Source organism: Acomys minous (genome assembly GCF_964271855.1).
Source record: "Acomys minous genome assembly, chromosome: 14".
NCBI lineage: Eukaryota > Metazoa > Chordata > Mammalia > Rodentia > Muridae > Acomys > Acomys minous.
The window spans coordinates 43335039-43360942 of NC_140496.1; the positions used below are offsets into that span (position 1 = coordinate 43335039).

General features: G+C 51.0%; 2 protein-coding genes across 3 annotated transcripts; one reads left to right on the top strand and one right to left on the bottom strand.

Annotated features, from left to right (window-relative positions):
• Positions 1–829: 829 nt before the first annotated feature.
• Positions 830–4275, top strand: NANOS3 (nanos C2HC-type zinc finger 3). The gene is made up of 2 exons (XM_084756330.1): positions 830–1429; positions 4072–4275. Exons 1-2 carry the CDS (start codon positions 973–975, stop codon positions 4137–4139), a joined length of 525 nt encoding a protein of 174 aa, XP_084612456.1. The 5' UTR covers positions 830–972; the 3' UTR covers positions 4140–4275.
• Positions 4276–5296: 1021 nt separating this feature from the next.
• BRME1 (break repair meiotic recombinase recruitment factor 1) lies at positions 5297–25785 on the bottom strand. Of its 2 annotated transcripts, XM_084756328.1 has the most exons (10): positions 25664–25785; positions 25433–25492; positions 24940–24990; positions 15459–15633; positions 14057–14135; positions 12985–13089; positions 9912–11063; positions 7183–7280; positions 6012–6104; positions 5297–5711 (listed from the first exon to the last, which is right to left on the bottom strand). In XM_084756328.1, the coding sequence occupies exons 3-10, from the start codon at positions 24968–24970 to the stop codon at positions 5585–5587; spliced, it is 1860 nt and encodes a 619-aa protein (XP_084612454.1). In that variant the 5' UTR covers positions 24971–24990; positions 25433–25492; positions 25664–25785; the 3' UTR covers positions 5297–5584. The 2 variants fall into 2 exon arrangements, with proteins under 2 accessions (XP_084612454.1, XP_084612455.1); XM_084756329.1 differs by lacking the exon at positions 6012–6104 and having other exon boundaries at positions 25433–25785.
• Between the last annotated feature and the right edge of the window lie 119 nt (positions 25786–25904).

Below are 25904 nucleotides of genomic sequence, written 5' to 3' on the forward strand. Positions count from 1 at the left end.
GCATCCCTCAGGCCCTGCCTGTTACCAGGTCCTCCTGGCTGGCATACCTCCCCTACCCTGAACTTCTCCGGCCAAGGAATTAGGCCAGGCTTCCCCTTCCCCACCTTCTCTGATTAGCGCAGCCATTTTGGTCATGCGCCTCCTTACCTTTTATTTATTTATTTATTTTTGGCCTCTGCTCCAGGCTCCCCTCGGTCCCTTACGTGGCCTGGGCGCAGTCGCTGGCCATGTCCACTCTGGGGTTTATCAGATGTCTCTACTTCTGCCTGCAATTGTCCTTTAATCTACAAAGAAGCCAGCCCTTCTCTGCTAATTAGGAGCAGTCATGTCTTCCTTTTATTTCTTGGTTGTTTTTTTTTTTTCTTATTTTAAGTTCACACTTGGCCTGTGGAGTGGGCATGAAAGTCCCTTAGAGAGGCCAGAGCTTCGGGACCCCCTGTGATTGGTCCCACGCCCACCCCCACTCGTCCATAGGCCCCCTTCCTGAGAGACTGTGCTGCTTCACCTGACCTAATGAGCTCAAGGCCACCTGGCCCCTTCCTCAGCCTTGGGGGAGGAGGAGGAGGAAGGGGAGGAGGAGGAGGGAAAAAAATTAGTAAATCACCCGGGTTAGTGTGTTTGGCCCTGGGGGCAGAATTCTTAGCCTTCCTACCTCCTCAGCTACTGGCCAGCAGGGGTTGACCTCCCACAGGGAGGGGGAGGAGACCCTGGGGAAGCCTGGGGGTTCAGTGGCTCCTGTCCGCCTCTGGCTACCTCCTGCCCAACACAAACACCATATACCCCCTGGGTAGGTATGTAAGAAACCCCCAGTGACAATCAGGGACCCCCCCCCAGAGCTGCCTGCTCCACCCTTTCACACCCCATCTCAAGATAAAAGAGAAAGCAGCCAGATAAACCAGAGCTTCAGGGAAGAAGGGAAGTTGGAGGCAGGCTGAGCAGACAGGAGTTTCTTCTCAGCTCCTCTGCCCAGCCATGGGGACTTTCAATCTGTGGACAGATTACCTGGGTCTTGCAAGCCTGGTTGGGGCCCTGCATGAGGAAGAGGAGGCCAGCGTCAGGCTGGATCCTAAGCCAGAGCCCAAACCAAGCCCAGCAAGCCAGCAAGCCAGCAAAGACTCCTCACCAGCTCCTGAACGGCTCTGCTCATTCTGCAAACACAATGGCGAATCCCGGGCCATTTATCAGTCCCATGTCCTGAAAGATGAGGCAGGCCGGGTGCTGTGTCCCATCTTGCGGGATTACGTATGTCCCCAGTGTGGGGCCACTCAGGAACACGCCCACACCCGACGCTTCTGCCCCCTCACCGTCCAGGGCTACACTTCCGTCTACTGCTACACCACCCGGAATTCTGCAGGCAAAAAGCTGCCCCGGCCTGACAAGGCAAAGACACAGGATGCTGGCCACCGCTCTGGAGGAGAAGCAGCAGCAGGTGGCTATGCAGGTGGCTTAGGGACTGGGTGGAGAGGGGACTTATTCTAGGCTCTCAGGTTTTTGGGGGTATTTAAGTGTGTCTGATGCCAGAATCTTAGAAACTGAGGAACCTACAGTGTAGAGCTGGGGGAGGGGGGGGCTGTGCTTGCTGTGTGGTTGTTCACACACCCACATGAGCAACCCAGGCACGGGTGGTAGTTAGAGATGTTCTTGAGTGTTGTGGTGAGCTCTGATTTCTACTTGGGGGCTAGGAGTTGTGAAGTTTGGGGGGGGGGAGATGCTAAACTTTTCTGAACCCTGAAATCATTTGTTCATTCACATCTGTCCCTCGCTGGGTTCTGGGACAGCAGTGAAGAAATTAGAGTGGAGGTTAAGACAGTGCTGAGTGGGGGAGCAGTAGGCTCAGATGGGGGAGGAGGTCCCAGAAAGGCCTCCTGGAGAAGGTGACTTCTGGGAGTCTTAATTTCTTGTTTGGGGGGTGGGAAGTGACCGGGGATGGGTGTGTGCCGTGGGGTGGGTGGCTAGGAATCATTGGATCTTAGGGTGTCACTTTTGGGAGTTGGGAGTGAGGACTGATGCGTAATTTTTATGAGACCCTGAGTTTGCGCCCCAGTCAGTACCATCAAAAGTGAGTTTGGGGTACCAGCAAAATGACCCCGTGGTTTGTGAGGACTTTGCCTCTAACCCTGAAGGCCCAAGTTTGTTCCCGGGATGTAGTTGAAGGAGAGAACTGACTGCCTTCAGGTTGTCCTCCGTCCTCCACAGGCACAGCACATGGCATGTGGTGGGGTGGGCAGGCACGGGCAGGAAGGCTTCATCAGAATTCTGGCAGGAGCATCCGACCAGAGCCAAGGGGTTCCAGAGCCCCAGGAAAGTGGCTGCCATGGGTCTCAAAGCCCTGCCTACCCCGCAGGGCAGGTAGGGAGTGGTTTGAGGAGACTGCAGTTTGACCCTGTCTGGAACTGGGGTGATGGGTTAAGGTATGGGGCCTCCCCATCTCCCCCACAAAGGAAGAACACCATCCTCCAGGGCCTGTCCTGGGTGCCCGAAACTAAAAGGTTTTTTAAAAGATTTTATGTATGGTAGTGGTTTGCCTGCATGTAATGTTCTGCCCATACACTTGAGAAGATGGTCTGGCATCCCCTGGAACCGGTTATAGACGGCTAAGAGTCACCATGTGGGTGCTAAGAATTGAACCCTGGTCCTCTAGAAGAGCAGCCAGTACTTTTAACCACTGAGTCACCTTTCCAGCCCTATTAAGTTGAATGGTTTTCCATGGTGATGAACCCTTAAGTCAGTATCTCAGAGCCAAGTGTCTACAGATGGGACAATAGCACCCCAGGGTAAGGGTATCCTGGCGGTTTCATTTGTGGTTGTATATGCATAGATGCCCGTGTGCATGCACACACGAACACACACACACACACACACACACACACACACACACACACACACCCCTACACCTTGCAGGAGTCAGTTTTTCTCTTCCACCATGGGAGTCCTAGGGACAGAATTCAGGTGGTCAGGCTTGACTACAAGCCCCCTACACCCACTGACCCACTTCACCAGCTCTCAAGAGATGTAGACAGTTTTATTTCATGTGTGTAGATGTTTTGCCTTTATGCATGTATGTGCATCAGCTGTGAGCAATCCAGAAGATAGAGGAAATCCAGGAACTTGAGTCACAGCTGGTTGAGTGGCCATATGGGTCCTGGGAACCAAATGGGGGGTCCTCTGCAGAACTGCAAGTGGTCTTACTGCCTAGATTTCTTTTTCCTGAGTCAGGGTTTCTCTGTGTAGCCTTGGCTGTCCCAGACTTGCTTTGTAGACCAGGCTGGCCTTGAACTCACAGGGATCCACCTGCCTCTGCCTCCCCAGTGCTGGGATTAAAGGCGTGTCCCACCATACCCAGCAAATTGTTGTTTCTTGAGACAGCATGTTATTTTGTAGCTCAGGCTGCCCTGCATCCGCCTGCAAAATGCAGAATGTCAGGTGCTTGTATGTCTAATAGCTCTGCAGGCCTCATGTGTGAGGCCACAGGAGGAAAATGAAAGTTCGTGGGTGGGACGTTGAAGCTGATGCAGGCAGTCAGCTGGCTGCTGGGCCATAGCTGTGTGCAGCGGTTTCTCTTGTTCAGTCAGTCCCTGCACGCAGCTCCGGGCAGACCTGAATCTGCCTCACCCTCCCTATTGCTGGGATAGACATGAGCTACCATGCCTTCCTTTTAGAGTCTTAGTTGTCTGATCCTGGGGCTGGAAGCCAGGACCTTCTGCCTGTTATACCACAGCCCTGTCCCTCCCACTGAGGCCTGAAAGGGATCCAGCCTGGAGAAGCAGGCAATGAGGAGTCATAGATGGCGGAGTGACAGGAACCTCCCTGGTATTGGAGAGTGGCCTCACTAGCATACTGTCCAGCAAGCTACGCGTTGCCTTCTGGGGGAAGAGATGCAAGGTTCCTTGCAGCCACCTTCACTTGGGTACCATTTCTGTGCTTTTGACTCAGCTTTGGGTCCCAGACTGACAACCCCAGGTATGGCCGCCAGGTGGCGCAGCAACACGTGAGGCCCTAGGTGCCACTGTGGGTACCTCACTTGGCCATCTGAGCCACTCAGTTTTTGTCTTCTCTGCTTTCAACCTCTAGGTTCCAAAAGTGGCAGGAAGCCCTCTGGACCTTCACCCTCGGCCTGCTGTCCCTCCACGAAGGCCTAGGAGCTTGGAGTAGGGAGGACCGTGGTGGCACCCATGCCAGGGGTCTGGACACAGTCTTGTCAGATCGCTAGGCCTTCCCCTACCCTGTTCCTGCTTGTGTTGTTGCATCAGCGCCCAATAAACGTTGGGGAGTGGAGCCTGGTCTTGGGACAGCGGGTGTGAATCTGGCTGGCAGGGACACCTTACTCTATAGATCACACCCTCACTCTGTCACCTCCCACCTGACAAACTGCTCTTTCAGTCTCAGGGTCACCTTGGGGAGCTGAAGCAGGAGTGGACTGCATTAGGACACTCCCTGCATACTGCTATGCAAAATGAGGGCCTCCCCTTGCCCTGAAGGTACACAGGACTTGAGGGGACTGAGAATCAAATTAGAGTCCCTCAAGAACTGTCGCTGCCTCCCCAGTGCCTCAGGCTAGCACAAAGGGCAGTGGCTTGATGGCGTGAGGAGCTCCTCACAGCTTTGTGTGCCTTCTTCAGCGCCATGTTGTCTTGTGGGGAAAGCTGAGGACACTTCCTGAGGCTTTACCCTCAGCCCATATTTTTCTGGGGCTGAGGTGGGGATGGGAATTAAGATTTCCAGGGAACCCCTTGCTCCTGGCCTGGGGTGAGTTGGGAGCCAGAAAGGAGGAAGGTGACAGGAGGGGAGTCCTTAGTAGTCCAGGGTCTGTGAGTGGCTCAGGAGCAGCAGCTCCTTGTGTAAGACAGCACCAACCAGAGTGAGCCCAGGAGCAAGGAGAGGAGAGGGGCTGGATGAGACACGGGGCGGCTGCGCCTCAGCCTCCTACATGGACTTTCCCCTATAAGGAGGGTGTGAGAGTTGAGACCTAAGCCGTCCCAGGCACAGATTTCTGTAAATAGGATGGCTGCCCCTGGCACAGCCCCTACCGTCAGGTCCAGAGGCATGTGGGGTGAGATGGTGATCAGAGCTCAGTAGATGGGGACCTTGGCTGTATGTAATACCTCAGGGAGGCTCGGTGCCCTCCAACCTGTGTGTGGATGTGTTGCCCATGCACACATAGCCCTTCTCCTAGAGAGCCCCTGACGTGTGTCTTGGGCGGCCTCCACCCAGCCTTCAGAGGGTGGAGAAGGCAGTGGCAGGAAAGCTGAGGTTAGAATAGGGGCCAGGATCCTCTTCACCACAGCTACATCATGGGCTCCTACCGCATCGTTTATTTCTGCCTTCCCAAAAGTCACATGGAAAGCACGGGGGAAAGACAGGCACAAGAGGAAAGGACACCAGCCTCTCCATAAACAAGGACCACTGCAGCTCTCAGCTCCTGAGCCTGGTCTCGCAAACCGGGATGAGCAACCGGGTGGGGCCATGCTCTTGTCAAATGACTTAAGCTCAGGCACCCTCTCCCATTGGAGTGATACTGACCCTGGCCAAGAGGTTACCCTCAGCCTGCTGCATACAGAGCCCATGGTAAGCTGACCCCCATAGGCTACAGGTCCCTCCAGCCCTGATCCCCTCTAGCAAGGCTCCCCAACCCCTTTGTCAGGTAAGGCAGAGGTTTGGTCTTCCTGCGCTTGAAGGCCTCCAGGTCCCGGTGGGTGCTCATAATCAGCCGGCTGTAGAAGAAGCAGAAACACGGCAGAACGAGCTGTGGCCTCCCCATTGCGCAGGTCCCTGCCTCAGCCACACCTGCCAGTGGCTCCTCACAGGTGCACAGATGGCCGGTGCAAGCACAACCTGCTTTATGAACATAACAGCCTGGGACATGCAGGTTAGAGCCAACAATCTGGATTCCACTGCACAATGCTGAGGCAGAGACAGCCAGGGCTGGGGCCACCTGATTCCCTCACCACCTGTAGTCCCACCTCAGTGTCTACTCTGTTCCTTATCCCTCTAGTGACTTGAGTTGCCCTTACTTGAGACTGGAAAGCTCCACCACGAGGCCTCGCACTGTTTCTGTGGCATCTTGCATCCTGCAGGCCTCCTGGGCCCAGGTCCCTATAGCAGGTCTGTCAGGAAGGGGAGAAAGGAAGGACTGGCCTGAGGACTCAAAATGATCAGTGAGTCATTGGGTGAGAAGGGCTTCTCTGTAATGTCTTGCCCGTTTTCCTACCCCTACCCAACATCCTGGGCTCTAGCCCCTGCCACCATGTACTGCCATGCCTGGGCCCCTGCCATTCCTTGACCCTTCCCACTAACAGGCACCACCTAAAAAGCACCCTGGCCCCTCCACTGTCTGCTCAAAGCGCACCGAATTCCTTCCTGACCATTTTTCCAGGGCCTCTAAGGACTCTGGAATATTATTCTTCCCTAGTTTGTCTTGATGGTTAGACTAACTCCTTGGACTGCCCTCTCTCAACACTGATTTGTTCCCCATGATCACCAGCACACAAGATAGTCTGACGACGACATGCATATCTCTTTTGGAAATGCAGCCTCTACGTATGTGCACAGTAAGGGCTCTGTCAGCTCAGGTTAACAGCTAGCTTGCTCTGAGCGCCTGCCACTCAGACCATCAACTGGATTCTAGGACTCAATATGGGGGCTCCTGTTCACCTCACTGGTGATCTATCTCAGTAACAGTGGGTAACAGGGCTATCCTATTTGTGGTACGCTGAAGGAGGAAGTGTGCTGACAGGTGGCAGAAGGGAGGCTGGGGGTGGAAAAGGGACAAAGGAGGTCAGGTTGGCAACCTAGCCCTGTTTGATGATTGCCTGATGGAAACAAACTTGGCAGTAAATCATTGATAAGTCTGCAGACACAGGCTCGCGGAGGGAAGGCATCCCCAGGCCAGACAGGGTAGGAAGGGGAAAGGATGGGCTAGTAACCAGAGTATTGCCCAGAGCCAGAGTTGAGGGCAGCCTCAAGACTGTTTCTACCCACAGTTCCTAGCCTTGCTTAGACACCAGTTCATAGGACTCAGGAACACCTAGGCGAGTCCTCCTCTTAGGACACCCATATACAAGCGGGCTCCAACAGTTGAACATGCTGGAGCAACTGCCCCAAGGGACCCAGCTCCTAAGGCAGGCCCTTTGGGTGTGGAACATGGGCTCCCATTCGGAGTTGGAGACTGACTGGGAAGCCTACCTGGGCTGAGGTTTGGCCACCGCCTTTGGGGATCCTCCGACAGCATCTGGGTTAGGGGCAGGGCAGCCAAGGCCTGGCACATCCCCTGCAGCAAAATCCTGGAAGGAGTAGGGGACAGCGTGTGAGTCACCAGCAGGGAAGCAGCCACAGCACCTAAGATTTCACTTTAGCTGAGTTCCCACAGAAGCAGCAGGATGCCAGCAAGGGGCTCCAGACACAACTGTTATGCTGTCCCCTTTAGTGTCCTCACAACAGGCTGCTGTGCATTGTGGGACACACTGACGAGCTCTATCCCGATCACAGTGGAAGTGTCCCAAAGTATCTTAAAGATCCTGGGTGCAATGGGGCACGCCTTTAATCCCACCACTTTCGGGGCGGAGGCAAGCAGATCTGTGAGTTCAAGGCCAGCCTGGTCTACACACAGAGTTCCAAGACAGCCAGGAGTAAGGACATAGATGATCTTGAAAAAACAAAAAAACACATCCAGGCAAAATGGTACACACCTATAATCCTAGCAACTTGAGGGGCTGGGGCAGGATTAGTGCTTATGAGTCTGGGGCTAGCCTCTTGGTTTTCAGGCTACCCTGTGTGAGTGTCAGTGTGAGTCTGAGATCCTGCCTCTTTAAAAAGGAAAAGAAAAGAAACAGACAGACACCCTGGAGCCAGGGCACATGTAACACTGGCAATTGGGAGACTGAGACAGGAAAGCATGGGGTGGGGGAAGGGTTGAGGTCAGTGTGGCCTGCAAATGAGACACTGTCTCAGGACCCAAGTGGCAGCCATTGAAAGGAGGTGGTGTTACCTGCCTCAGGCGTAAGTGTCCCATACGGGAAAGAATCTGTGTCTAGGCTGGCATGGCTCATGAGCAGACAGTGGCTGGGCTGTACACACCTGGGAGGATCATGTGAGCCCAGCCAGGGCGACCCTGCAAGTCCCGTCTAAGTTCTTTTTTGTTTTGTTTTTTGAGACAGGGTTTCTCTGTTACCCTGGCTGTCCTGAACTCGCATTGTAGACCAGGCTGGCCTCAAACTCACAGAGATCTGCCTGCCTCTGCCTCCCGAGTGGTGGGATTAAAGGTGTGTGCCACCACGCCTGGCAACGAGACCCATCTAGAATGAAATGAACTCTGATGTTCACTTTGCCCACCTTACTACACTGCGATCTCCCCTAAAAGGAGCACATCCCACCAGGCCTGTGGGATGTTGCCTTTGACAGAAGGGGCCCTGGAAAGCCCAGAATCCCCAGCCAGATACGACCAGCTGGTGCCCAAACCCTAGGAGGGACCAAAAAAATCTGGTTTTCCCTCAAGTACGAGGGATAGAGCCCAGGGCTCCATTCCTGTCACTCAGCCATGCCAGCTCCACCAGGTTCAGACCAACACACTGAAGCAACGCCCAGAGCTGAGGGAAAACCACATTCTTGAGAGGAGAGCACTGTACAGAGGGCAAAGACTCTGTCACTGTAGGGTGACCTACAGGCACTCCTTCCTCTGGGATGGCTCTGTGGCTGTGTGTAAGGTCAGCAGGAGACCGTCCCTGTTCTGTTCCCAAGTGTCCCTATGTTGGGAGAGCTAGCCTCTGCCTTCTAGGAATGCCCAGTGTCAAAGCTAACTGTTCCCAGGCCGGTGCTGCCTGTTGACTTTGGCATAGGCTGTGTCAGGTTCCTGTAGTCCTGATAGGTTTTATTTACAGAAGTGGGATGGACCCCAGAGCTCTCCCTGTGCTAAGACAAGCCACACTGGGATACGCCTACAGCCCAACAAGATCCCCAAGAAGGATGGAAGAGCAGGCTCCCTCCTTGAAGCATGGCTGCCTGTTTCTCTGATGGAGCGCGAGGTAAAACTTTGTTTGCATTGAGAGGTTGTCTAATGAAAAGCTTCCCTCAAAGTGGCAAAATGGACAGTCTTAAGTGTCTCAACAGAAGATTGTGGGTCAGTGTGACACCCTGGCTCTTTGGGAGGACACTCCCATAGCTTTCTGGAGGCCACCCAGCCTGATGTTCCAAGGCAGAGCAGCTTTAGACTCCAGGAGACATGGGTGCACCACAGGCGGCTCCTCTCCAGCAGCTGCCTGGCCTCCTTCAGCCCCTGTACCACACTCGGTGTGGGAGAGAGCTACCTGGTCTCGGCATGTGGCAGTATTATCCCTATGTTAGACCAAGTGCTTTTTCCCAGGGGTGGGGTTGACAGGTAGCCTCGAATGGCTGACCTCTGCTCAGAGGCACGGAAGGTTACATCGGAGCAGCTGTGGATAGACAAGACCCTTAGTGTGGTGTGAACTACAACACAAGGCACAGTTACACGTGCAAGTATAGGAAGATCAATGAAGATGTGCAGTGAGGCTCAGAGGTGCGCGGACTCTTTTCAGTTCTCTGCTGTGAGGACACTGGCTTCCTGAGCTGTGTGGCTGGTAATGGTCTTCCACCCCCCCTGAGAGCCAGGGGCAGATGCTGGGCATGGGTGGCACACCTGCGGGCTCTAGTTATGGGAGGGAGGTCCCAGACTGACAAAGGCCCTGTCTGTCTCTACCTAGGGCTCCTTAGCAGCCATACAGGCCAGGCCCACACAGATAGCCAATAGGTCTACCTTTGCAGAAAACCACCTTACCCAAAGCTGCTGTGAGCCCCCACTCCCAGACACCGGTGTGGTGTAAATGAGGTGTCAGGTACATTAGCCCCATCTTGTCACCTAGGAGGAGGTGGGAGTCTGCTGAGTACAGGAAAGCTCTTACCTGGTCAGGTCGGGCCTCCACATTGGGGGCATCCAGGGCACCCTGTATCTGGCTGTCAGGCAGGAAGTCTAGTTCCATTGTTGAGGAATCCTGCCATGCAGCCTGGTCTCTGGAACTGGGATCTGTCTGCTGCTGCCCTGCCAGGTCTGAGGGAATGTCTGGGCTGCTGTGACAGGCTTTGGTCTCCTGGGGAAGGTCGCTAGCTGAACAAGTATGCTCTAGCTGAGAGGAGGTATGAGGGGACAGACTGAGCCCCTCACAGTCTTGAGGGCAGTCGAGGCTACTTAACTCCACTTCCTTTTGGCTTGTGGGCTGTGCCTGTAAAGGCAGCATTTCTGTCACTCCTGGCAACAGTCCATCAGAGCCAGGGTCCTTGGCCTTGATCCCTGGACCCATTTCCTGGGCTATATGGCCTGACTCTCCAGTTTCCACCAGGAGCTCTTGTTTCTCAAGAACTGCAGCCTCAGTGAAGCTCCCTAGGATGTTTCCAGGGGACCTCTCCTCCCAGCTGGCTTCCTCTCTGCCTGCTGTGGTCTCCTCAGCAAGAGGCGTGTAGCCCAGCAGAGTCCCACAGCTGCCTCCACCAGGGGTCTGCCCATCCGGAGAGCCGAGCAGCCCAGCCACCTCTGGAGCCCTCCGTTGCAGCACAGAGGGATCTAAGCTCTCATCTGTGGTGACACTGTCCATAAGAGAGGCATCTGCTGGGCTGCTGAGAACGTGTGTGGGGACAGGGAGGTCTTGGGTCACAGACCAGGTCTTTAGGCATGGTATGGTAGGGTCTGAAGCAGAGACTGATGCTGCAGTGTAGAGGATGTCCTCTCCTTCCTGGGGCTCCTCAGACTGCTGGTCCCCTGCTCCCTCTCCTTGGGCACCTCCTTCCTGTGGGACTCTTCTATCTGCCTCCCTCCCTTCAGCATCAGCATCTGATAGGTGCCTTTCCTGGCTACTATTGTCTTGAACTGTGGTCCTCTGCATCTCAAAACTATTGTTCTCCAGGCTTCCGATGTCTGGTGAGATAGTCCTCGCCTTTGAGCAAGTAGCATCTGCCCATGTCTGGTCTTCTGGTGTTTTGGCGTCTTGGAGAGGGAACCCTGGGGTCTTTTCCTGTGGCTGGCTGCCTGCCTGGAGGGCACCCAGCTCTGGCTCTGTTCCCTGTGGAAATAGAAGATTCAACCCTGGCCTTAGATAATGAAGCACTCTGAGGAACTTTCCTAGTTCTAAGTCCTCTAGTTGAGGACCCTGTCTTCAAGACCAGATGGTTACACCCATCACTAGATACCAGGGGCTGCTCCAGGCAGAGCTTTGTGCTGAGGCAGGAGGACGACAAGAAGCACAAAAGCCCCTCTTTTTATGGTTCCTTTCCAGCCAGCACCAAGTACTCAGGAGGTCAAAACATAAAAACCCAGGTGGTAGGCTGTAGGGTGGCTCCATAAGAGAGCGCTTGCTAGCTGCACAAGGCCCTGAGTCCTATCTCCACATCAGTGAAGGGTTTAAAGGCTCTGCTACCAAAGCCAGGCGGTGGCACATGCCATTAATCCCAGCACTCAGGAGGCAAAGGCAGGCAGACTGCTGTGAGTTTGAGACCGGCCTGATCTATAAAGGAAGTCTAGGATAGCCAAAGCTACACAGAGAAATCCTGTCTTGAAAAATGGAAGAAAAAAAAAAAAGGCTCTGCTACCAGTTGGTCCAATGTTAGGACTCATCAGATTTTGTGTGTGTGTGTGTGTGTGTGTGTGTGTGTGTGTGTGTGTGTGTGTGTGTACACACACTTGCCATGATATACATATGGAGGCCATAGGACAACTTGTGGGAGTCTCTCTTCCACAATGAGGGTCCTCAGGTTGTCAGATCTTGTGACAAGATTCTTTACCTGTTAAATAAGATATACCAGAGCCAGTGAGATGGCTCAGTGGGTAGCGGTGGCACTTTCCATCAAGCCTGATGACCTGAGTTTGATCCTGGAATCCACAAGGTGAAGAGAACAGACTACAGAGTTGCTTTCTCCCACACCCACACTGTGGCACATGTACACACACCCACATACATGCATCTAGGTAATGAAAAATACATCATTACAAAAACAGCAGGGGTAGAGCTAGAATTGGTGACACATGTGTATCACATTTAGAAATTGAGGAGGGAATCAGACTTTGAGTCTGGTCTAGACCACAAAGTGAGATTTTGTCTCAAAAACCCAATGATAATGGTGAAAATAGGTCTTCTATTGTGAGCTCACTGTAGTCATAGTGTAAAAAATTGTGAGGTAGGTCACTGTAGTCATATTGTAACAAACGGTACAGAGCATTTCCTATTACTCACATCTTCCAGTGCGGACACCTGTGTTGCTCAAGCATGCCATCCTGACCTGGACATGAGTTTGTGAAGACCCACCTGCCAGCACTTCAGGGAGAGGTAGAAGGATCAGGGCATGTGTCCTAAGTGGCATTGTCAACCCCAGGGTTCATGATGGCAAGAGCCCTCGAGGGCTGGAGACACGGCCCAGCAGTTACCAGAGTATACTATTCTTGCCGAGGACCAAATTTGATTCCTGGCACACTTTTGGGTGCTTACAACTACTACAACTCCAGCTCTAGAGACACTGGTGCCCTTTTCGGCCTCTGATGGCATTGGCACTCACATGCACACACACACATTCTGACTTGATATGTATGTGCATGATAACGGGCATTTTTGCCTGTACCACTGCATGTGCCCTTGAAGACCAGAGGAGAGCATCTTATCCTTTGGAACCAGAGTTACAGATCATTATGAGCTGCCATGTTGGTGCTGGGAATTGAACCTAGATTCTCTGTAGAGCAGGCAGAGCTTTTAACTGCTGAGCCATCTCTCCAGCCCCTACATTTTAAAAAAGGCTGCTAAAGAAGCCCAAAGAAACAGAGGAGGTTCAGGAAAAGCACACTACCTTTCTGAATTTGATGATTTCTGTATCATGGTACACGCTGTGGTCTCAGAGACAATGCTTAGCATGCAGTGCTTAGGGGGCACAGAGCTGCAGAAGTCAAGGAAGAGCACGGCTAAGCAGCAGGAGCCGCCGACTAAGGCAGGCGCTTACCTGGCTTGCACCGCAGCTCTCTGGGTCTTCTTCCCATGCCGTGGCTTTTCTTACTCTTGTCCTCTTTGGTTTGGAAAACTGAGGGACAAACCTCCCGACCGAGTTCTGTAAGAGCAGCACCAGAACAAAGCAGGGTCTCAGAAGAGCAGCCCTAGCACATCCCTTCCTTTCCCTTCTCTTTGTGCAGTGCTGGGACTGAGCTTCATGCTTGCTAGAGCACTGTGCTCAGGTGCAGACGAGCCCTTACTGTGCAACCTTTTCTTTTTTTCTTTTTCTTGAGATAAGGTCTCTCTGTGTAGCCCTGGCTGTCTTGGAATTCACTAAGTAGACCAGGCCTGGCTCTTGTCTCCTGAGTGCTGGGACCAAAGGTGTGTGTCACTATGCCAAACTCTTCCTTACTTTAAGGTGGTTTTTATTTGTTTTGTTTGTTTGTTTGTTTTCTGGATTTTTGATTTTTTGAGATGAGATTTGCCTAGATCTTGATATATAGCTGACTTTGACTTTGACTTCCTTCAATTCCTGGTCCTCCTGTCCTCTTCTCTGGAGTACTAGAATTATAGGTCTGTCGTGTCATGCCTGGTTATATAGCCTTGGGGGTAAAACCCAGGGCCTCATGCATGCTAGGGCAAGCATTCCAACTGAGCTACACTCCAGCCATGCCTCTCTTACCCAACATCCCTAACCTTTCACCCCCTTACCTTGTTTCCTCTATTTTTATTTTTTGGTTTTTTGAAACAGGGTTTTTCTGTGTAGCCCTGGCTGTCCTAAAACTAGCTCAGTAGACCAGGCTGGCCTCAAACTCACAGAGATCTCCCTGCCTCTGCCTCCTAAGTGCTGTGATTAAAGACATACACTGGGCCTGTTTCTCAAGACGAAGTCTTACTTTATAGCCCAGGCTAGTCCAGGCAGGCCTTGAACTCAAATTCACCTGTTTTTGGTTGTCAAATTGTGAGATTAAAGGTGTATACCACCACATCTGGCCTTGATTTCTGTTCTTGTGCTCTCACACACAGCAGTTGTCTTCTGTCCCTGCAGCCCTGTGGGCATGTAGAACTTACAACAGGAGGCTCACCTGGGAAGGAGGCAGGGGGCTCAGCTCTTCTGGGGACCCTGAGAGATCAGAGGCAGCTCCTGCATCCTCCACAGGGCAGCTGAGTGGAGAGAAGCAAAACAGACAAGGACCCCAAGTCCTTCCCGATGTCATTTACATACCAAGACACAAAGGAAGGTCCAGCTCTCGCAGTGGAGCCTAGTATGTGAGGTTATGGGTTCTATCCCCAACACACACACACACACACACACACACACACACACACACACACACACACACACAGAAATATATAGCACACCACCCGCAGCACCCACCCCTCCACACACACATACTCAATGTACAAAAGTAAATGAGAACCTAAATGAAAAGTCATTCTGGGCTGGAGAGACGGCTCAGAGGTTAAGAGCACTGTCTGTTCTTTCATAAGTCATGAGTTCAATTCCCCGCAACCACATGGTGGCTCACAGCCATCTATAATGTGATCTGGCGCCCTCTTCTGGCCTGCAGTTACACATGCAGACAGAGCACTTAACACATAAAATAAATACAACCTTTAAAAAAAGAAAAAGTCATTCTGAATCCTCCAGGGAGGCCCTGAAAGTCCTTTTTAGAGTTTAAAAGATACATCAATTCCATTTTCCTCCCCCACAGGCCTGACACAAGTCTGCAGCGTGAACATTTGTGGCTTCATGGTGCCACTGTGAACAAGACTGCTGTGACTGAAGTCAGACAGACCCACATACAGAACAGCTGTGGCGGGCTGAACACATGCCTCAACATTTTAAATTCATCAAGTGTAGTCACCTAGGCCAGTGTCTTCCCCAAAGACTTCAGTCACCAGTCACTTGCTCCTCCTAATTCCACGTTCTTTCCTTCCTTTTGGAGATAGGATCTCGCCATGTAACCAAGCTGGCCTCAAGCTCACAGAAGTCTACCTGCCTCAGCTTCCACATGCTGGGGCTAAAGGCGTATGTTACCCTGACTGAACTGTTTTTCATAAACATGTGTGCATGTGCATGCATGCATGTGTGCATGTACATGCATGCATGTGGAGTCCAAAGGGAAATGTCAGCTGTCATCCTCAGGACACCGAGTCTCCCCAGCACTGGTTACAGGACTCAGCACCATGATGAGACTTTTCCACATGGGTTCTAGAGATGAAAGCCAGGTTGTCACAGAAGTTCCGTACCACCTGAGCTTCTCCCAGCTCTGTTCTATAGTGTGATGGGGTTGAGACTGAATCTGTGTCACCTGTGACCTTTCTCTCAGGAAGAAAGCTCTGAGAAGCAAGGCTTGAGCCAGAGGCTCAGAAAGGGTTGCAGTGCCGGCAGGCCATCCTGGCCCACTCCAGTCTGCCTCTCCCATGGGCTTGCTGTGAGGGACTGAAGCGGGAGAAGGCTGCCGCAAAGTCTGAGCCACCTACCTGGAAGCGTCGGGCAGTGGTCCCTCCCCAGCTGGCTCTGCAGAGGCAGCAGGTTCTGAGCTGTCGGCTGGCTCTCTGGAGTGTTGTGAGTGAACCAGCATGGAGCTCTGGGGGCTTCCTTGGGAGTCTGTCAGCCGTGGGTTCTTAGAAGGCTTTGGGGGATGGAGGCCAGTCCCTGGTTTAGAGAGGGAAGTGAGGGGCAGGGATGCAGATCAGGTTCAGTAGAGTTGTCAGCTTAGCACAGCAGGACCACAGCTGGTCTGTAGGTGAGTGGGTCTGTGATGAGGGCAGAAGGCTAGTTCTGACGCTTACTGGGTGAGGGGGAGATGGGAGGGAGCCCCATTCAAGATGGGGGACCCATTCCCTTTGTGGCCAATGTTAGTATTCTGCTTAAGTCGGCCTACCTGTGATGTCATTGCCTACGCGCCACAGGGGCGTGGCCTTGCCCAGTATATAAAAGGACAGACCCACCTCTCTCTCTTACCCTCTCTTACCTCCTTACTCCCTTTCCCGCTACCTCTTTGTCTCTTCCTCTGTCTCTGTCTCTCTCTGGGGCACCCCTCCCCCCTTTCCTTCTCTCCCCATGCTCATTTAATAAACCTTATATAACCTAGTATCTGCTGCCTGGTATTTTACATTTTATTATCATATGTTATTATTAATAATAAAAGCCATACATTTAGATTTTTTCTTTAATGGTGACGTGGCATCTTACTGTGTAGCCCATGCTGTCTATGAACTCTCCATCCTGCTGCCTCAGCTTCCAAAGTGCAGGAATGACAGGTGACCTACATTTCGGAAGCTGATTCCAGGACTTTGTATGTGTACATGCAAGTGTACCTGTTTGTGCATGTGCATGCGTGTGGAGGTCAGGAGTGAACATGTAGTGTAATTTCTGAGGAATCACTCAGCTTATTGTTTGTGACAGGCATTCTCACAGGGACCTGGAACTCATCAAGCAGGCTAGGCTGGCTGGGTGGCAGCAAGCCCCAGGGAACATTCTGTCCCTGCCTCCCCAGTACTGGGATTACAAGTGTGCCACCTCACATATGCTTCACCAAAGGAGCCAGTTGTGGCCCAGCAACCAAGAGCAAGATCTGGTCCATCTCTAGAGCCCACACATTCACGACTCCTCTGTACATTTATAGAGCACCTGCTGTATAATGGGCTTCTTCCCAGATAAGTAGAAAAAAATAGAAAAGCCAAACCTGAATACTGCCTTTTTTGGAGTTCAGTCAAACTCCTTCTAGGCTCAGCTCAGGTTAAAAATAAATAATAAGCCTTTAATTCCAGCACTCGGGAGGCAGAGGCAGGTGGATTGCTGTGAGTTTGAGGCCAGCCTGGTCTACACTGCGAGTCCAGGACAGTCAAGGCTACACAGAGAAACCCTGTCTCGAAAAACCTAAATAAATAAATAAATAAAAATTAAAATCCAGGGAGCTGGGGAGATGACTTTAGCTGCAAAGTGCTTGAAGCACAGCATGGGAACCAATTGGTGAGCTACAGGCCTGTGAGAGACCCTGACTCAACAAAGGGGGGAGTGACTGAGGAAGACACCTGACCTCTACCAGACATAGGCCGACACAAATGCACATGCACTGTACCTACATGCACAGACATGAACACATAAACATACAACAGGGCTACAATAGAACTGAAGACCTTGGTCATATCAGGCAAGTATTCCAGTACTAAGCCATGCCCCAGCCCTCCAGTACTTTCTTTTTCTGTTGTTCTGTTGCTGTGCATTTGCTGAGCAGCCTCCATGGCACACACTGTCCTCCCTAAGGCCCTGCAGCTGTCCAGGCTGTCATCCCACGGGTGCCTGCTCCAGCCAGCACTGTGAGCCCAGGAAGTTCCTGAGGATGTGTCTTAGGTTTCCACCTCTCATTCTGCCACAAAAGGCAAAAATAAATTTCTTTGTTTGGTTGGTTGCCTGAGACTGATCCTAAACACCAGCTTGCTTGGCTGACTCAATGGACATTTGTACCAAAATAAAAGGCAAAAATATCAACAGCCATGAACAGTACTTCCTATGATTAATCCCCACAGGACTAATTCAAATCAAATAAGGCAGAACCTCATGTTTCACACCAAAAACTGAAAATGCAGGAAGTAAAGGGTCTGTTTTCATCACCTGCGAGGGCCTTCTTCCTAGTTTTCTACCCCATCTATAGACACACAGAAAAAGGTCCATAGGGCTGTGCAGTCCAAGGCCAAGACAAGTGACCTGCCATGGGTGGACCCAATTATCCTCAGTTTTCTCCTCAAAGGCCAGAGAAATCCCTGTGCCTCTTAAGTGGCCTAGACACTTGCACAAAACAGGTACAAGCTGTTGATTATTTTTGTCTCATTATGAGGGAAAAATGTGTACCATTCTTTAAATTCCTCCCTCCTGGCCAGGTGTGATGACACCTTTAAGTCAGCCTAGGCTACATACTAACAAGCTACACAGTAATACCTTGTCTCAGAAAGAAATGAGCAAATACATGGTTCACCTCTACCCAAGGAAAGACAGATACCTTAGTAACAGGGAAGCTGCAATACCTCAAATAACACTGGGTATTTTAAAGCCACTATGGGCCAGGCATGGTGGCGCACACCTGTGAGTTTGAGGCCAGCCTGGTCTACAGAGTTAAGTTCCAGGCCAGCCAGAACTCCACAGAGAAACCCTGTATCTAAAACCAAAACAAGCCAAACAAACCCAGAATTGATAAGTCAGTATGTGTGATGTGTGGTGGTTGTACTCAGTAACAACACAGGGGCTAGCACAATGGCTGTCAGGAAAGGGCCCGTCATGCAAACATAAGGACTTGAGTTTGGATTCCCAGTACCCTTGTAAAAGCCAGCCAATCACGTATCTGCCCATAAGCCCAGTGCTCAGAGGCAGGGTGGGGCATGGAAACAGTCTTGCTGAACTGATGAGCTTCAGGTTCAGAGAGAGACCCTGTCTCAAAAATAAAGCGGAGAGTTATCGAGGAAGACACCTGATGCTGACATATGACCTCAACATGCATACACACCTGCACATACCCACTAAGACAGCCATGTATCTCACACACACACACACACACACACACACACACACACACACACACACACACCACGGGGGGGGGGGGGGGCGGGCGCTGCAAGCTCGGGACCTCAGTATTTGAGTGTGCAGACAGTTTCCTGTAGCTATAGGTTCCTCATTTACAGGTTTAACCAATCATGGAGAAAAACTGTATCTACACTAACAGAGTGGAGACATTTCCTAGCTGCCTCCCCAGCAGTACAGTGTAATGATTTACACATCATTTACACCCTGCTCCGCATTCTTAGTCGTCAGGGATTGGGTCCATGTAGACGCTGTGCGAACACTGCGGTGCTGTATGAGGCACTCGGACACTGCGGTGCTCTGTATGAGGCACTCGGACACTGCGGATTCTGGTAGGGAGTGGGAGTCCTGAATGAGTCCAGCTGTACACAGAAGAGTAGGAAAGGAGTAATAAAATGTTTTTTAAAAAAGTACTAACATGAGGTTGGTTTCCTGTCCTTTTCTTTTTTGGGGGGGGGGGGGCACATTTCCAGATACGGTTTCTCTATGTAACCCTGGCTGTCCTGAACTTGCTTTGTTGACCAGGCTGGCCTTGAACTCACAGTGATCTGCCTACCTCTGCCTCCTGAGTGCTGAGATTAAAGGTGTGCACCACCATACTCTTGGTTTTTTATTTATTTATTTATTTATTTTGGTTTTTTGAGATGGGGTTTCTCTGTATAGCCTTGACTGTCCTAGATTCACTTCGCAGACCAGGCTGGCCTTGAACTCACAGCAATCCTCCTGCTTCTGCCTCCTGAGTGCTGGGATTAAAGGCATGTGCCACCATGCTCGGCCTGGTTTATTTTTAATATTTATTGATGTGTATGTATGAGTGCTCTAGCTGCATGTACACCTGCACACCAGAAGAGGGCATCAGATCACACTATAGATGGTTGTGAGCCACCATGTGATTGCTGGGAAATGACCTCAGGACCTCTGGAGGAGCAGTCATTGCTCTTAACCTCTGAGCCATCTCTCCAGCCCATGGTTTCCTGTTCTTCAGGAATATATTGTTTGTTTTGTTTTGTTTTTCGAGACAGGGTTTCTCTGTGTAGCCTTGGCTGTCCTGGACCCGCTTTGTAGGCCAAGCTGGCCGCGAACTCACAGAGATCCACCTGCTTCTGCCTCCCGAGTGCTGGGATTATAGGCGTGTGCCACCGCGCCCGGCTAGATATTAATGACAGGGGAAGCTAGGGAAGAAAAGATAGAATTCCGCAAACCATTTCTGAGACTTATCATTTAGGCCCCAAATTATTTCAAAATGAAAAGTTTGTTTTTTCAACTGAGAGATCCAGGCTAGTCTCAGATTGCTTCAAACTCCCAAGTGCTGGCATTACATGTGTGAGACACCACAACTGGCACAACGGATTTTCAACTCTCAAGGCACTTGAGCATTCTGCTCCTGAGCCATGACACCTTATTCAGTCCAGTAACTGCAGTAACTGCAAACAAGTCAGTCTGCTGGGCAGGGCAGTGAGCAGCAGTGTGCACAGCTGTCCTCATAGAGACCCTGTGTTCTGAGGGCTGTCCTGGGACTGTAGGTTAGAAGCCCCTGTTCTGGCTGCCACCTATTAGGTGCCAGAAGCATCTTCCCTCATATCCTCCGCCCCAGTATGAAAATAAAAAAATATTTACAACCATTGCTGATTACCCCCTAAGGAGCTCCTCCCGGGCAAACAAGAACCAAGATTGTGAAAGTGGCCTGCTTGACTAGCATGTCCAGGCCAGGTTCATACCCAGTACTTCAAAACGAAGAAACTTGAGTTTTAAATAAATGGAATCATTTTATTTCATGCTGGGTGGTGGTAGTGCATGACTTTAATCCCAGCACTTGGGAGGCAGAGACAGGAGGATCTCGGTGAGTTTGGGCCAGTCTTGTCTACAGAGTATGTTCCAGGACAGCCAGGGATACACAGAGAAATTTTTGTTTGTTTTCTTTCTTTCTTTTTCTTTTTCTTTTTTTAAAGACAGGGTCTCTCTGTGTAGCCTTGGCTGTCCTGGACTCACTTTGTAGACCAGGCTGGCCTCAAACTCACAGTGATCCACCTGCCTCTGCCTCCTGAGTGCTAGGATTAAAGGCGTGTCACCACCCTTGGCTTTGATTTTTTTTTATTACATTTATTTATTTGTGTAGCAGGGAGACATGTGTAGGAGTCAGTTCTGTCCTTTGAGGCTCCTGGGATCAAACACAGGTAGACTGGCTTAGAGGCAAGCACTTTTACTCAATGCGTCATCTTGCCAGCCTAAGATGAAAAAAAAATTTAAGTTAAAAAAAATGTGTGGGGGGGGCAGGGTGCACCTGTGTGGAGGGCAGTGGCTTCCTCAGCTGCTGTGGGGTTTCAGATGAGAATGCCCGCCACAGGCTCATGTGTTTGAATGCTTGGTCTTTAGCTGACAGAAGTTTTGAGAAGGATTAGGAGATGTGAACTTACTGGAGGTTTCAAAATGTCACACCAGACCTAGTCTCAGTCTCTCTCTCTCCCCCCCTGCTCTTGCCACCTCCCCTGGGCCTGCTGCCTGTGGATAAGACGGTAAGTTCTCAGCTACTGCTCCAGCACAGTGCCTACCTGCTGCTGTGTTCCCCGCCATGTGGTCATGGCCTCAGCCTCTGAAACTGTAAGCAAGCCCCCATCAAATCCTTTCTAAGTTGCTTTGGCCATGGTGCCTCCTCACAGCAATAGAGCAGTAACTAAGACAGGCTTTGTCAGCCTGTCTTTAGAGGCAGGGTCTCTCACTCACCTGAAGCTTGTCAAGTAGGCAGGGCGGCTGCCCATCAGGCTCCAGGGATCCGCCTGTCTGCTCCTCTGCCCAGTGCTGGGACTACAAGCACGTGTGACCACGCCCAGCGTTTACATGGGCTGTGAGGACCTTTATGGTTTCAAGGCAAGCACTTTATCAACTGAGCAATCCCTGGGTCCCTAAAAACTGAGTTTTATTTTAATTTTCGGCTTAAAATGTTAAAATCGTATGTTCTATTATAAATGTTATGAGATTTATTTGTGGCAAATCCTCTCAAAGTCCTCACGTCCCCGCCTCTCAGGCATCAGGGTCCTACTGGAACTTGGCTAAGCCAGCCGGTGTGGGGAACAGTGGCCTCTCCTGGGAAGGGGAAAGGAGACACAGATCCTAGGCTCTCTAAACTTACTCAGAATCCAGGGAGAGGAGCAGAGGAGTGAGGTGTACAAGACAGGGACTTGGTGGGGGAGGGGCTTTCAGTGGGAAAACCATAGGCTAGGCAGTATTTTCAGTGCAACCCAGAAATGGTAGACTCAAGTTTTTAGTTTTAAGGGGGAAAAAAAAATCAGCTTTCTCTCAAAACCATGCACAGTATTTCCAAACAAAAATCTTCGGATGCACAAACTTCACCTACATACGTACACACGTGTGATAAATAGTTTAGGACATCAGAAACCCAGAGCATCTCCTTCCCCGTGAGAGGGCGCACAGAGAGTGAAGCCAGGTAGTGACTGATGGCCACCATCACCAGGAGCCACACTCTGTACAGACAGGCCTCCTAGATGATAGCCGATTTTGTTGTTGTTATTATTTAGCTAGAGCAAAGTCAACAGATGGCTACCCTTGGATACACTGTCAGTCAGTTTGCATTAGCCACAGTGGCACTCATGGACATACCAGGCTCAGTCAGAAATGGGCCAAGAGGCATTGTTATCTGCCTTTTTTTGTTTGTTGTTGTTGTTGTTTTTGTTGTTGTTTTGGAGACAGGGTTTCTATGTGTGGCCTTGGTTGTCCTGGACTCGCTTTGTAGACCAGGCTGGCCTTGAACTCACAGGAATCTGCTTGCCTCTGTCTCCCGAGTGCTGGGATTAAAGGCGTGGTGGCGTACCACACCCAGCTCTTTATCTGGCTTTTATGCTAGGGGTACAGCATAGTGGTAGAGTGTGGGCCCTGAGTTCATCCCCAGCACTGCAAAATATAAAATAACTCACGGTAGGTCCATTACTATGGCTCAGTTATTTAACTGGGAACTGTGACATGGACTGAGTTATCCACAAGCACAGTGAACAGAGCCCAACCAAGCAGACTTTTGGATCTGGGTTAGAAATAGTCACACATCAGATGATCTGGCATCAGCCCTCTGCAGGAACCATCTCTTCGATAGTTACACTTCGACCCTGAAACCTAAAGTGAGACAAAACCTCTAGGTCTCTAGCCTTGGGACCAGAGGCTAGGGGAAGTACTAGAAAATGTCCATTTTTTATTATAGGTCCTGCTCCATAATTTCTATTATTCTTACTAGCCTATTCATTATCTTTTAAGGTACTAGCGAGAGCTGGGTGTGGTGGTGGTAATTGTGGTCTCGGCCTCCTAGAAAGCTAAGGAGTCACCTGAGGCCAGAAGTTCAACGCCAGACTGAGAAGGTAGTGTGTTGAAGGGAGCACATGTGCGCAGGCCAGAACCCAAAGCCTTCCGTCAGTCTTTAGGACCATCCCTCCTTGGTGTGTGCGCGCGCCTGCATGGGCGCGCCAGTGCTCTTGCCTGAATTTAAGTGAGCGTGTGGAGTCAGAGGTCAATATCAGGCATTTTCCTTCCTCTATCTGTATCCTCTACATTTAAAAAATTTTATTTATATGGGTCTTTTCTCTGCATGTATGTTTATGCACCATATGCATGTCCACTTGAGGCTGGAAGATAGGGTGGAACTGAAGTTACAAAATGGTTGTGGGCTTCCATTGTGGGTTCTGGGAATTGAACTTGGGCTCTCTGGAATAACAGTGCGCCTAACCTCTGAGCCACCTCTCCAGCCCCACATCTTATTTTCTGAGGTAAGTTCTTTCACTGCACCTCAAGTTCCCTGCAGTGTCTAGACTAGCTGTCTGCACTCCCCAGGGTTGCAGATGCACACTATTACACCCAACTGTTGTGTGTTAGGAATCCAAACTCAAGTCCTTGTTCACGCAGCAAGCACTTTACTCACTGAGCTGTCTCCCCAGCCCCCAACTTGTTTTAAGAGGGTCCCTCGCTCACCTGGAACTTAACCTAATAGGCTAGACTAGTTGGCCCAAGTCACTGGGATTACAAGTCAGGGCCACCATGCCTAGCTTTTTAAAAATGGTTCTGAGGCTGGAGAGATGGCTCAGAGGTTAAGAGCACTGCCTACTCTTCCAAAGGTCCCAAGCTCAGTTCCCAACAACCACATGGTGGCTCAGAATCATCCATACTGAGATCTGGTGCCCTCTTCTGGTATGCAGGGGTACATGCAGGTGGAACATTCTACACATAATAAAGAAATCTTTCTTTTAAAAATGATTCTAGTTGGAGCTGGGGAGATGGCTCAGCAGTTAGGAGCACTGAATGCTCCTCCAGAGGACCTGAGTTCAATTCCCAGCACCTACATGGCCGCTCACAACTGTCTGTAACTCCAAGATCTGACACCTTCACGCAGACATACGTTTGTGAAGCAGGCAAACACCAAGGCAGATAAATAAAAAAATAAATAAATTATTAAAAACTGTTGTGGCGTCTGAGTGCAGGTCCTCATGCTTGTCTGGCGAGCACTTCGCTGAGCCACCTCTGCAGCCCCATAGTAAGGTCCTATGTATTTACACAACATCAAAACACCTGCCCTTGGAAAGCTGAGGCAGGAGGATCACAATCTCAAAGCCAGCCTGACCTACATGAAGTCTTAGTTAGGATTTCTATTGCTGTGATAAAACGCTATGGCCAAAAGCAAGTCAAGGAAGAAAGGGTTTACTTCCCTTACATCATCGCCAGTCATCAAAGGAAGTCAGGGTGGGGTCTCAGGAGCTGACGCACTGCCTACGGAGGGACGCTGCTTGCTGGCTTTCACCCCATGGCTAACTCAGCCTGCTTTCTTCAATAACTTAGGACTCTTCTTGCTCCCAGGCAGAATCCCCAGTAAACTGGACCCACCCAGATTGACTGGACCTACGTCAATCGTTAATCAAGAAAACATTTTACAGGCTTGCCTATAGGCAAATCTCTTGGAGGCATTTTCTCAATTTAGAGTTCCCTTTCTCAAATGACTCTAGCTTGTGTCAAACTGACATTAAACTAGTTAGAACACATGGCAAGAATCCCACCCTCCATCTCAAAACCAACATATCAAAAACAAAAACAGAAAGGTCAACTTGGGACAGAGATGTAGTTTCACGGTAGAGTGTTTTATCATGTAGGAGGCCCCGTGTTCATATTAAAAAGCCAATTTGAGGCTGGGCGGTGGTGCCGCACGCCTTTAATCCCAGCACTTAGGAAGCAGAGGCAGGTGGATCTCTGTGAGTTTGAGGCCAGCCTGGTCTATATAGAGAGCTAGTTCCAGGACAGCTGGGGCTACACAGAAAAACCCTGCCTGAAAAAAAAAAATCAAAATTAACTAATTCATTAATAATAAAATTTAAAAAACATGTTGAATAAGCCAAATACCTGAGTTCCGCGGCTTCTTCTTATTATTCATTTTATCTTTTCCTGAGAAATCTGAAAACAACAAACAAAACTCTCCAGCTGTTGCCAGCACTATATGCCCCTACAGTTTCCCTCCTCCACTGAGCCCATCTGGCAGCTGGATAAGGGGAGTCAGCCGGACTCCAGGCCACTGGGTGGGACGCCAGATCATACAGCCATCTTGGACCATGGCCAGGTGGAAATTCACACCCTTTCCCTGTGTGAAGGCGCTATCTTTTGCCCTCTTCCGGATCCCTGCTTAAGTCTCTGGGTTGGAGACAACTTTGTTTCACCCTCCCCCCCCCCCCCCCGCCCAGAACTTAATTATCTAGGATGTGGGGGTACTTAGGAGCTTTTGAGAGGCCACTGGAGACCCATCAAAGTCAAGAAATGCTTTAGGAAGGCCATCCCAGGGCAAGAGTCACTTCTGGTCCATGTCTTCGGGCTGTGGGACCTACGGCAAGCCAGAACCAACCTGGGCCACAGCAGTTATGGAAGTCGCGCTGTCCTTAGTAGGGATGAGGTCAGCTTGGATCGATGGGGAATAAATCGCCTAAATCATTTGTGTGACCTTTTGGGGAAATGCCGTCGCGAGGACCGCGTGGCAAACAGGCGCTGAGGGATGCGAAGGCCTGAGGCCTTGCACCGTGAACCCAGCTTCCCGGCGGCGACCTGCCCCACAGTGACCAACAGCAGGGACACTCACACCCACAAAGTCAGACAGAGCAGGGTGCAGCGGTGAGAAGCTACAGCCTTTATAGGACGTCACGCCACGGCGCCCTCACACCTGCAGCGCTTCGCCTCTTTCCCGCCCTCGAGGCCCCGCCCTCCGCCTGCGCAGCACCGGCACCGCGCCTTACGCACGCTCCGCCTCCTCTCTGCGCCACTTCACGTCATGCGCATGCGCGCTCACGCACTGGCTGCCGGGAATTGTAGTTTAGTCACAG

Coding starts and splice junctions, on each gene's coding strand:
- NANOS3 (XM_084756330.1), top strand. CDS start 973: ATGGGGACTTTCAATCTGTGGACAGATTACCTGGGTCTTGCAAGCCTG. Junction 1,430..4,071: donor TGGAGGAGAAGCAGCAGCAG/GTGGCTATGCAG, acceptor TTCAACCTCTAG/GTTCCAAAAGTGGCAGGAAG.
- BRME1 (XM_084756328.1), bottom strand. CDS start 24,970: ATGAATAATAAGAAGAAGCCGCGGAACTCAG. Junction 11,064..12,984: donor AGAGCTGCGGTGCAAGCCAG/GTAAGCGCCTGC, acceptor CTATTTCCACAG/GGAACAGAGCCAGAGCTGGG. Junction 6,105..7,182: donor GTGGCCAAACCTCAGCCCAG/GTAGGCTTCCCA, acceptor CCTTCCTGACAG/ACCTGCTATAGGGACCTGGG.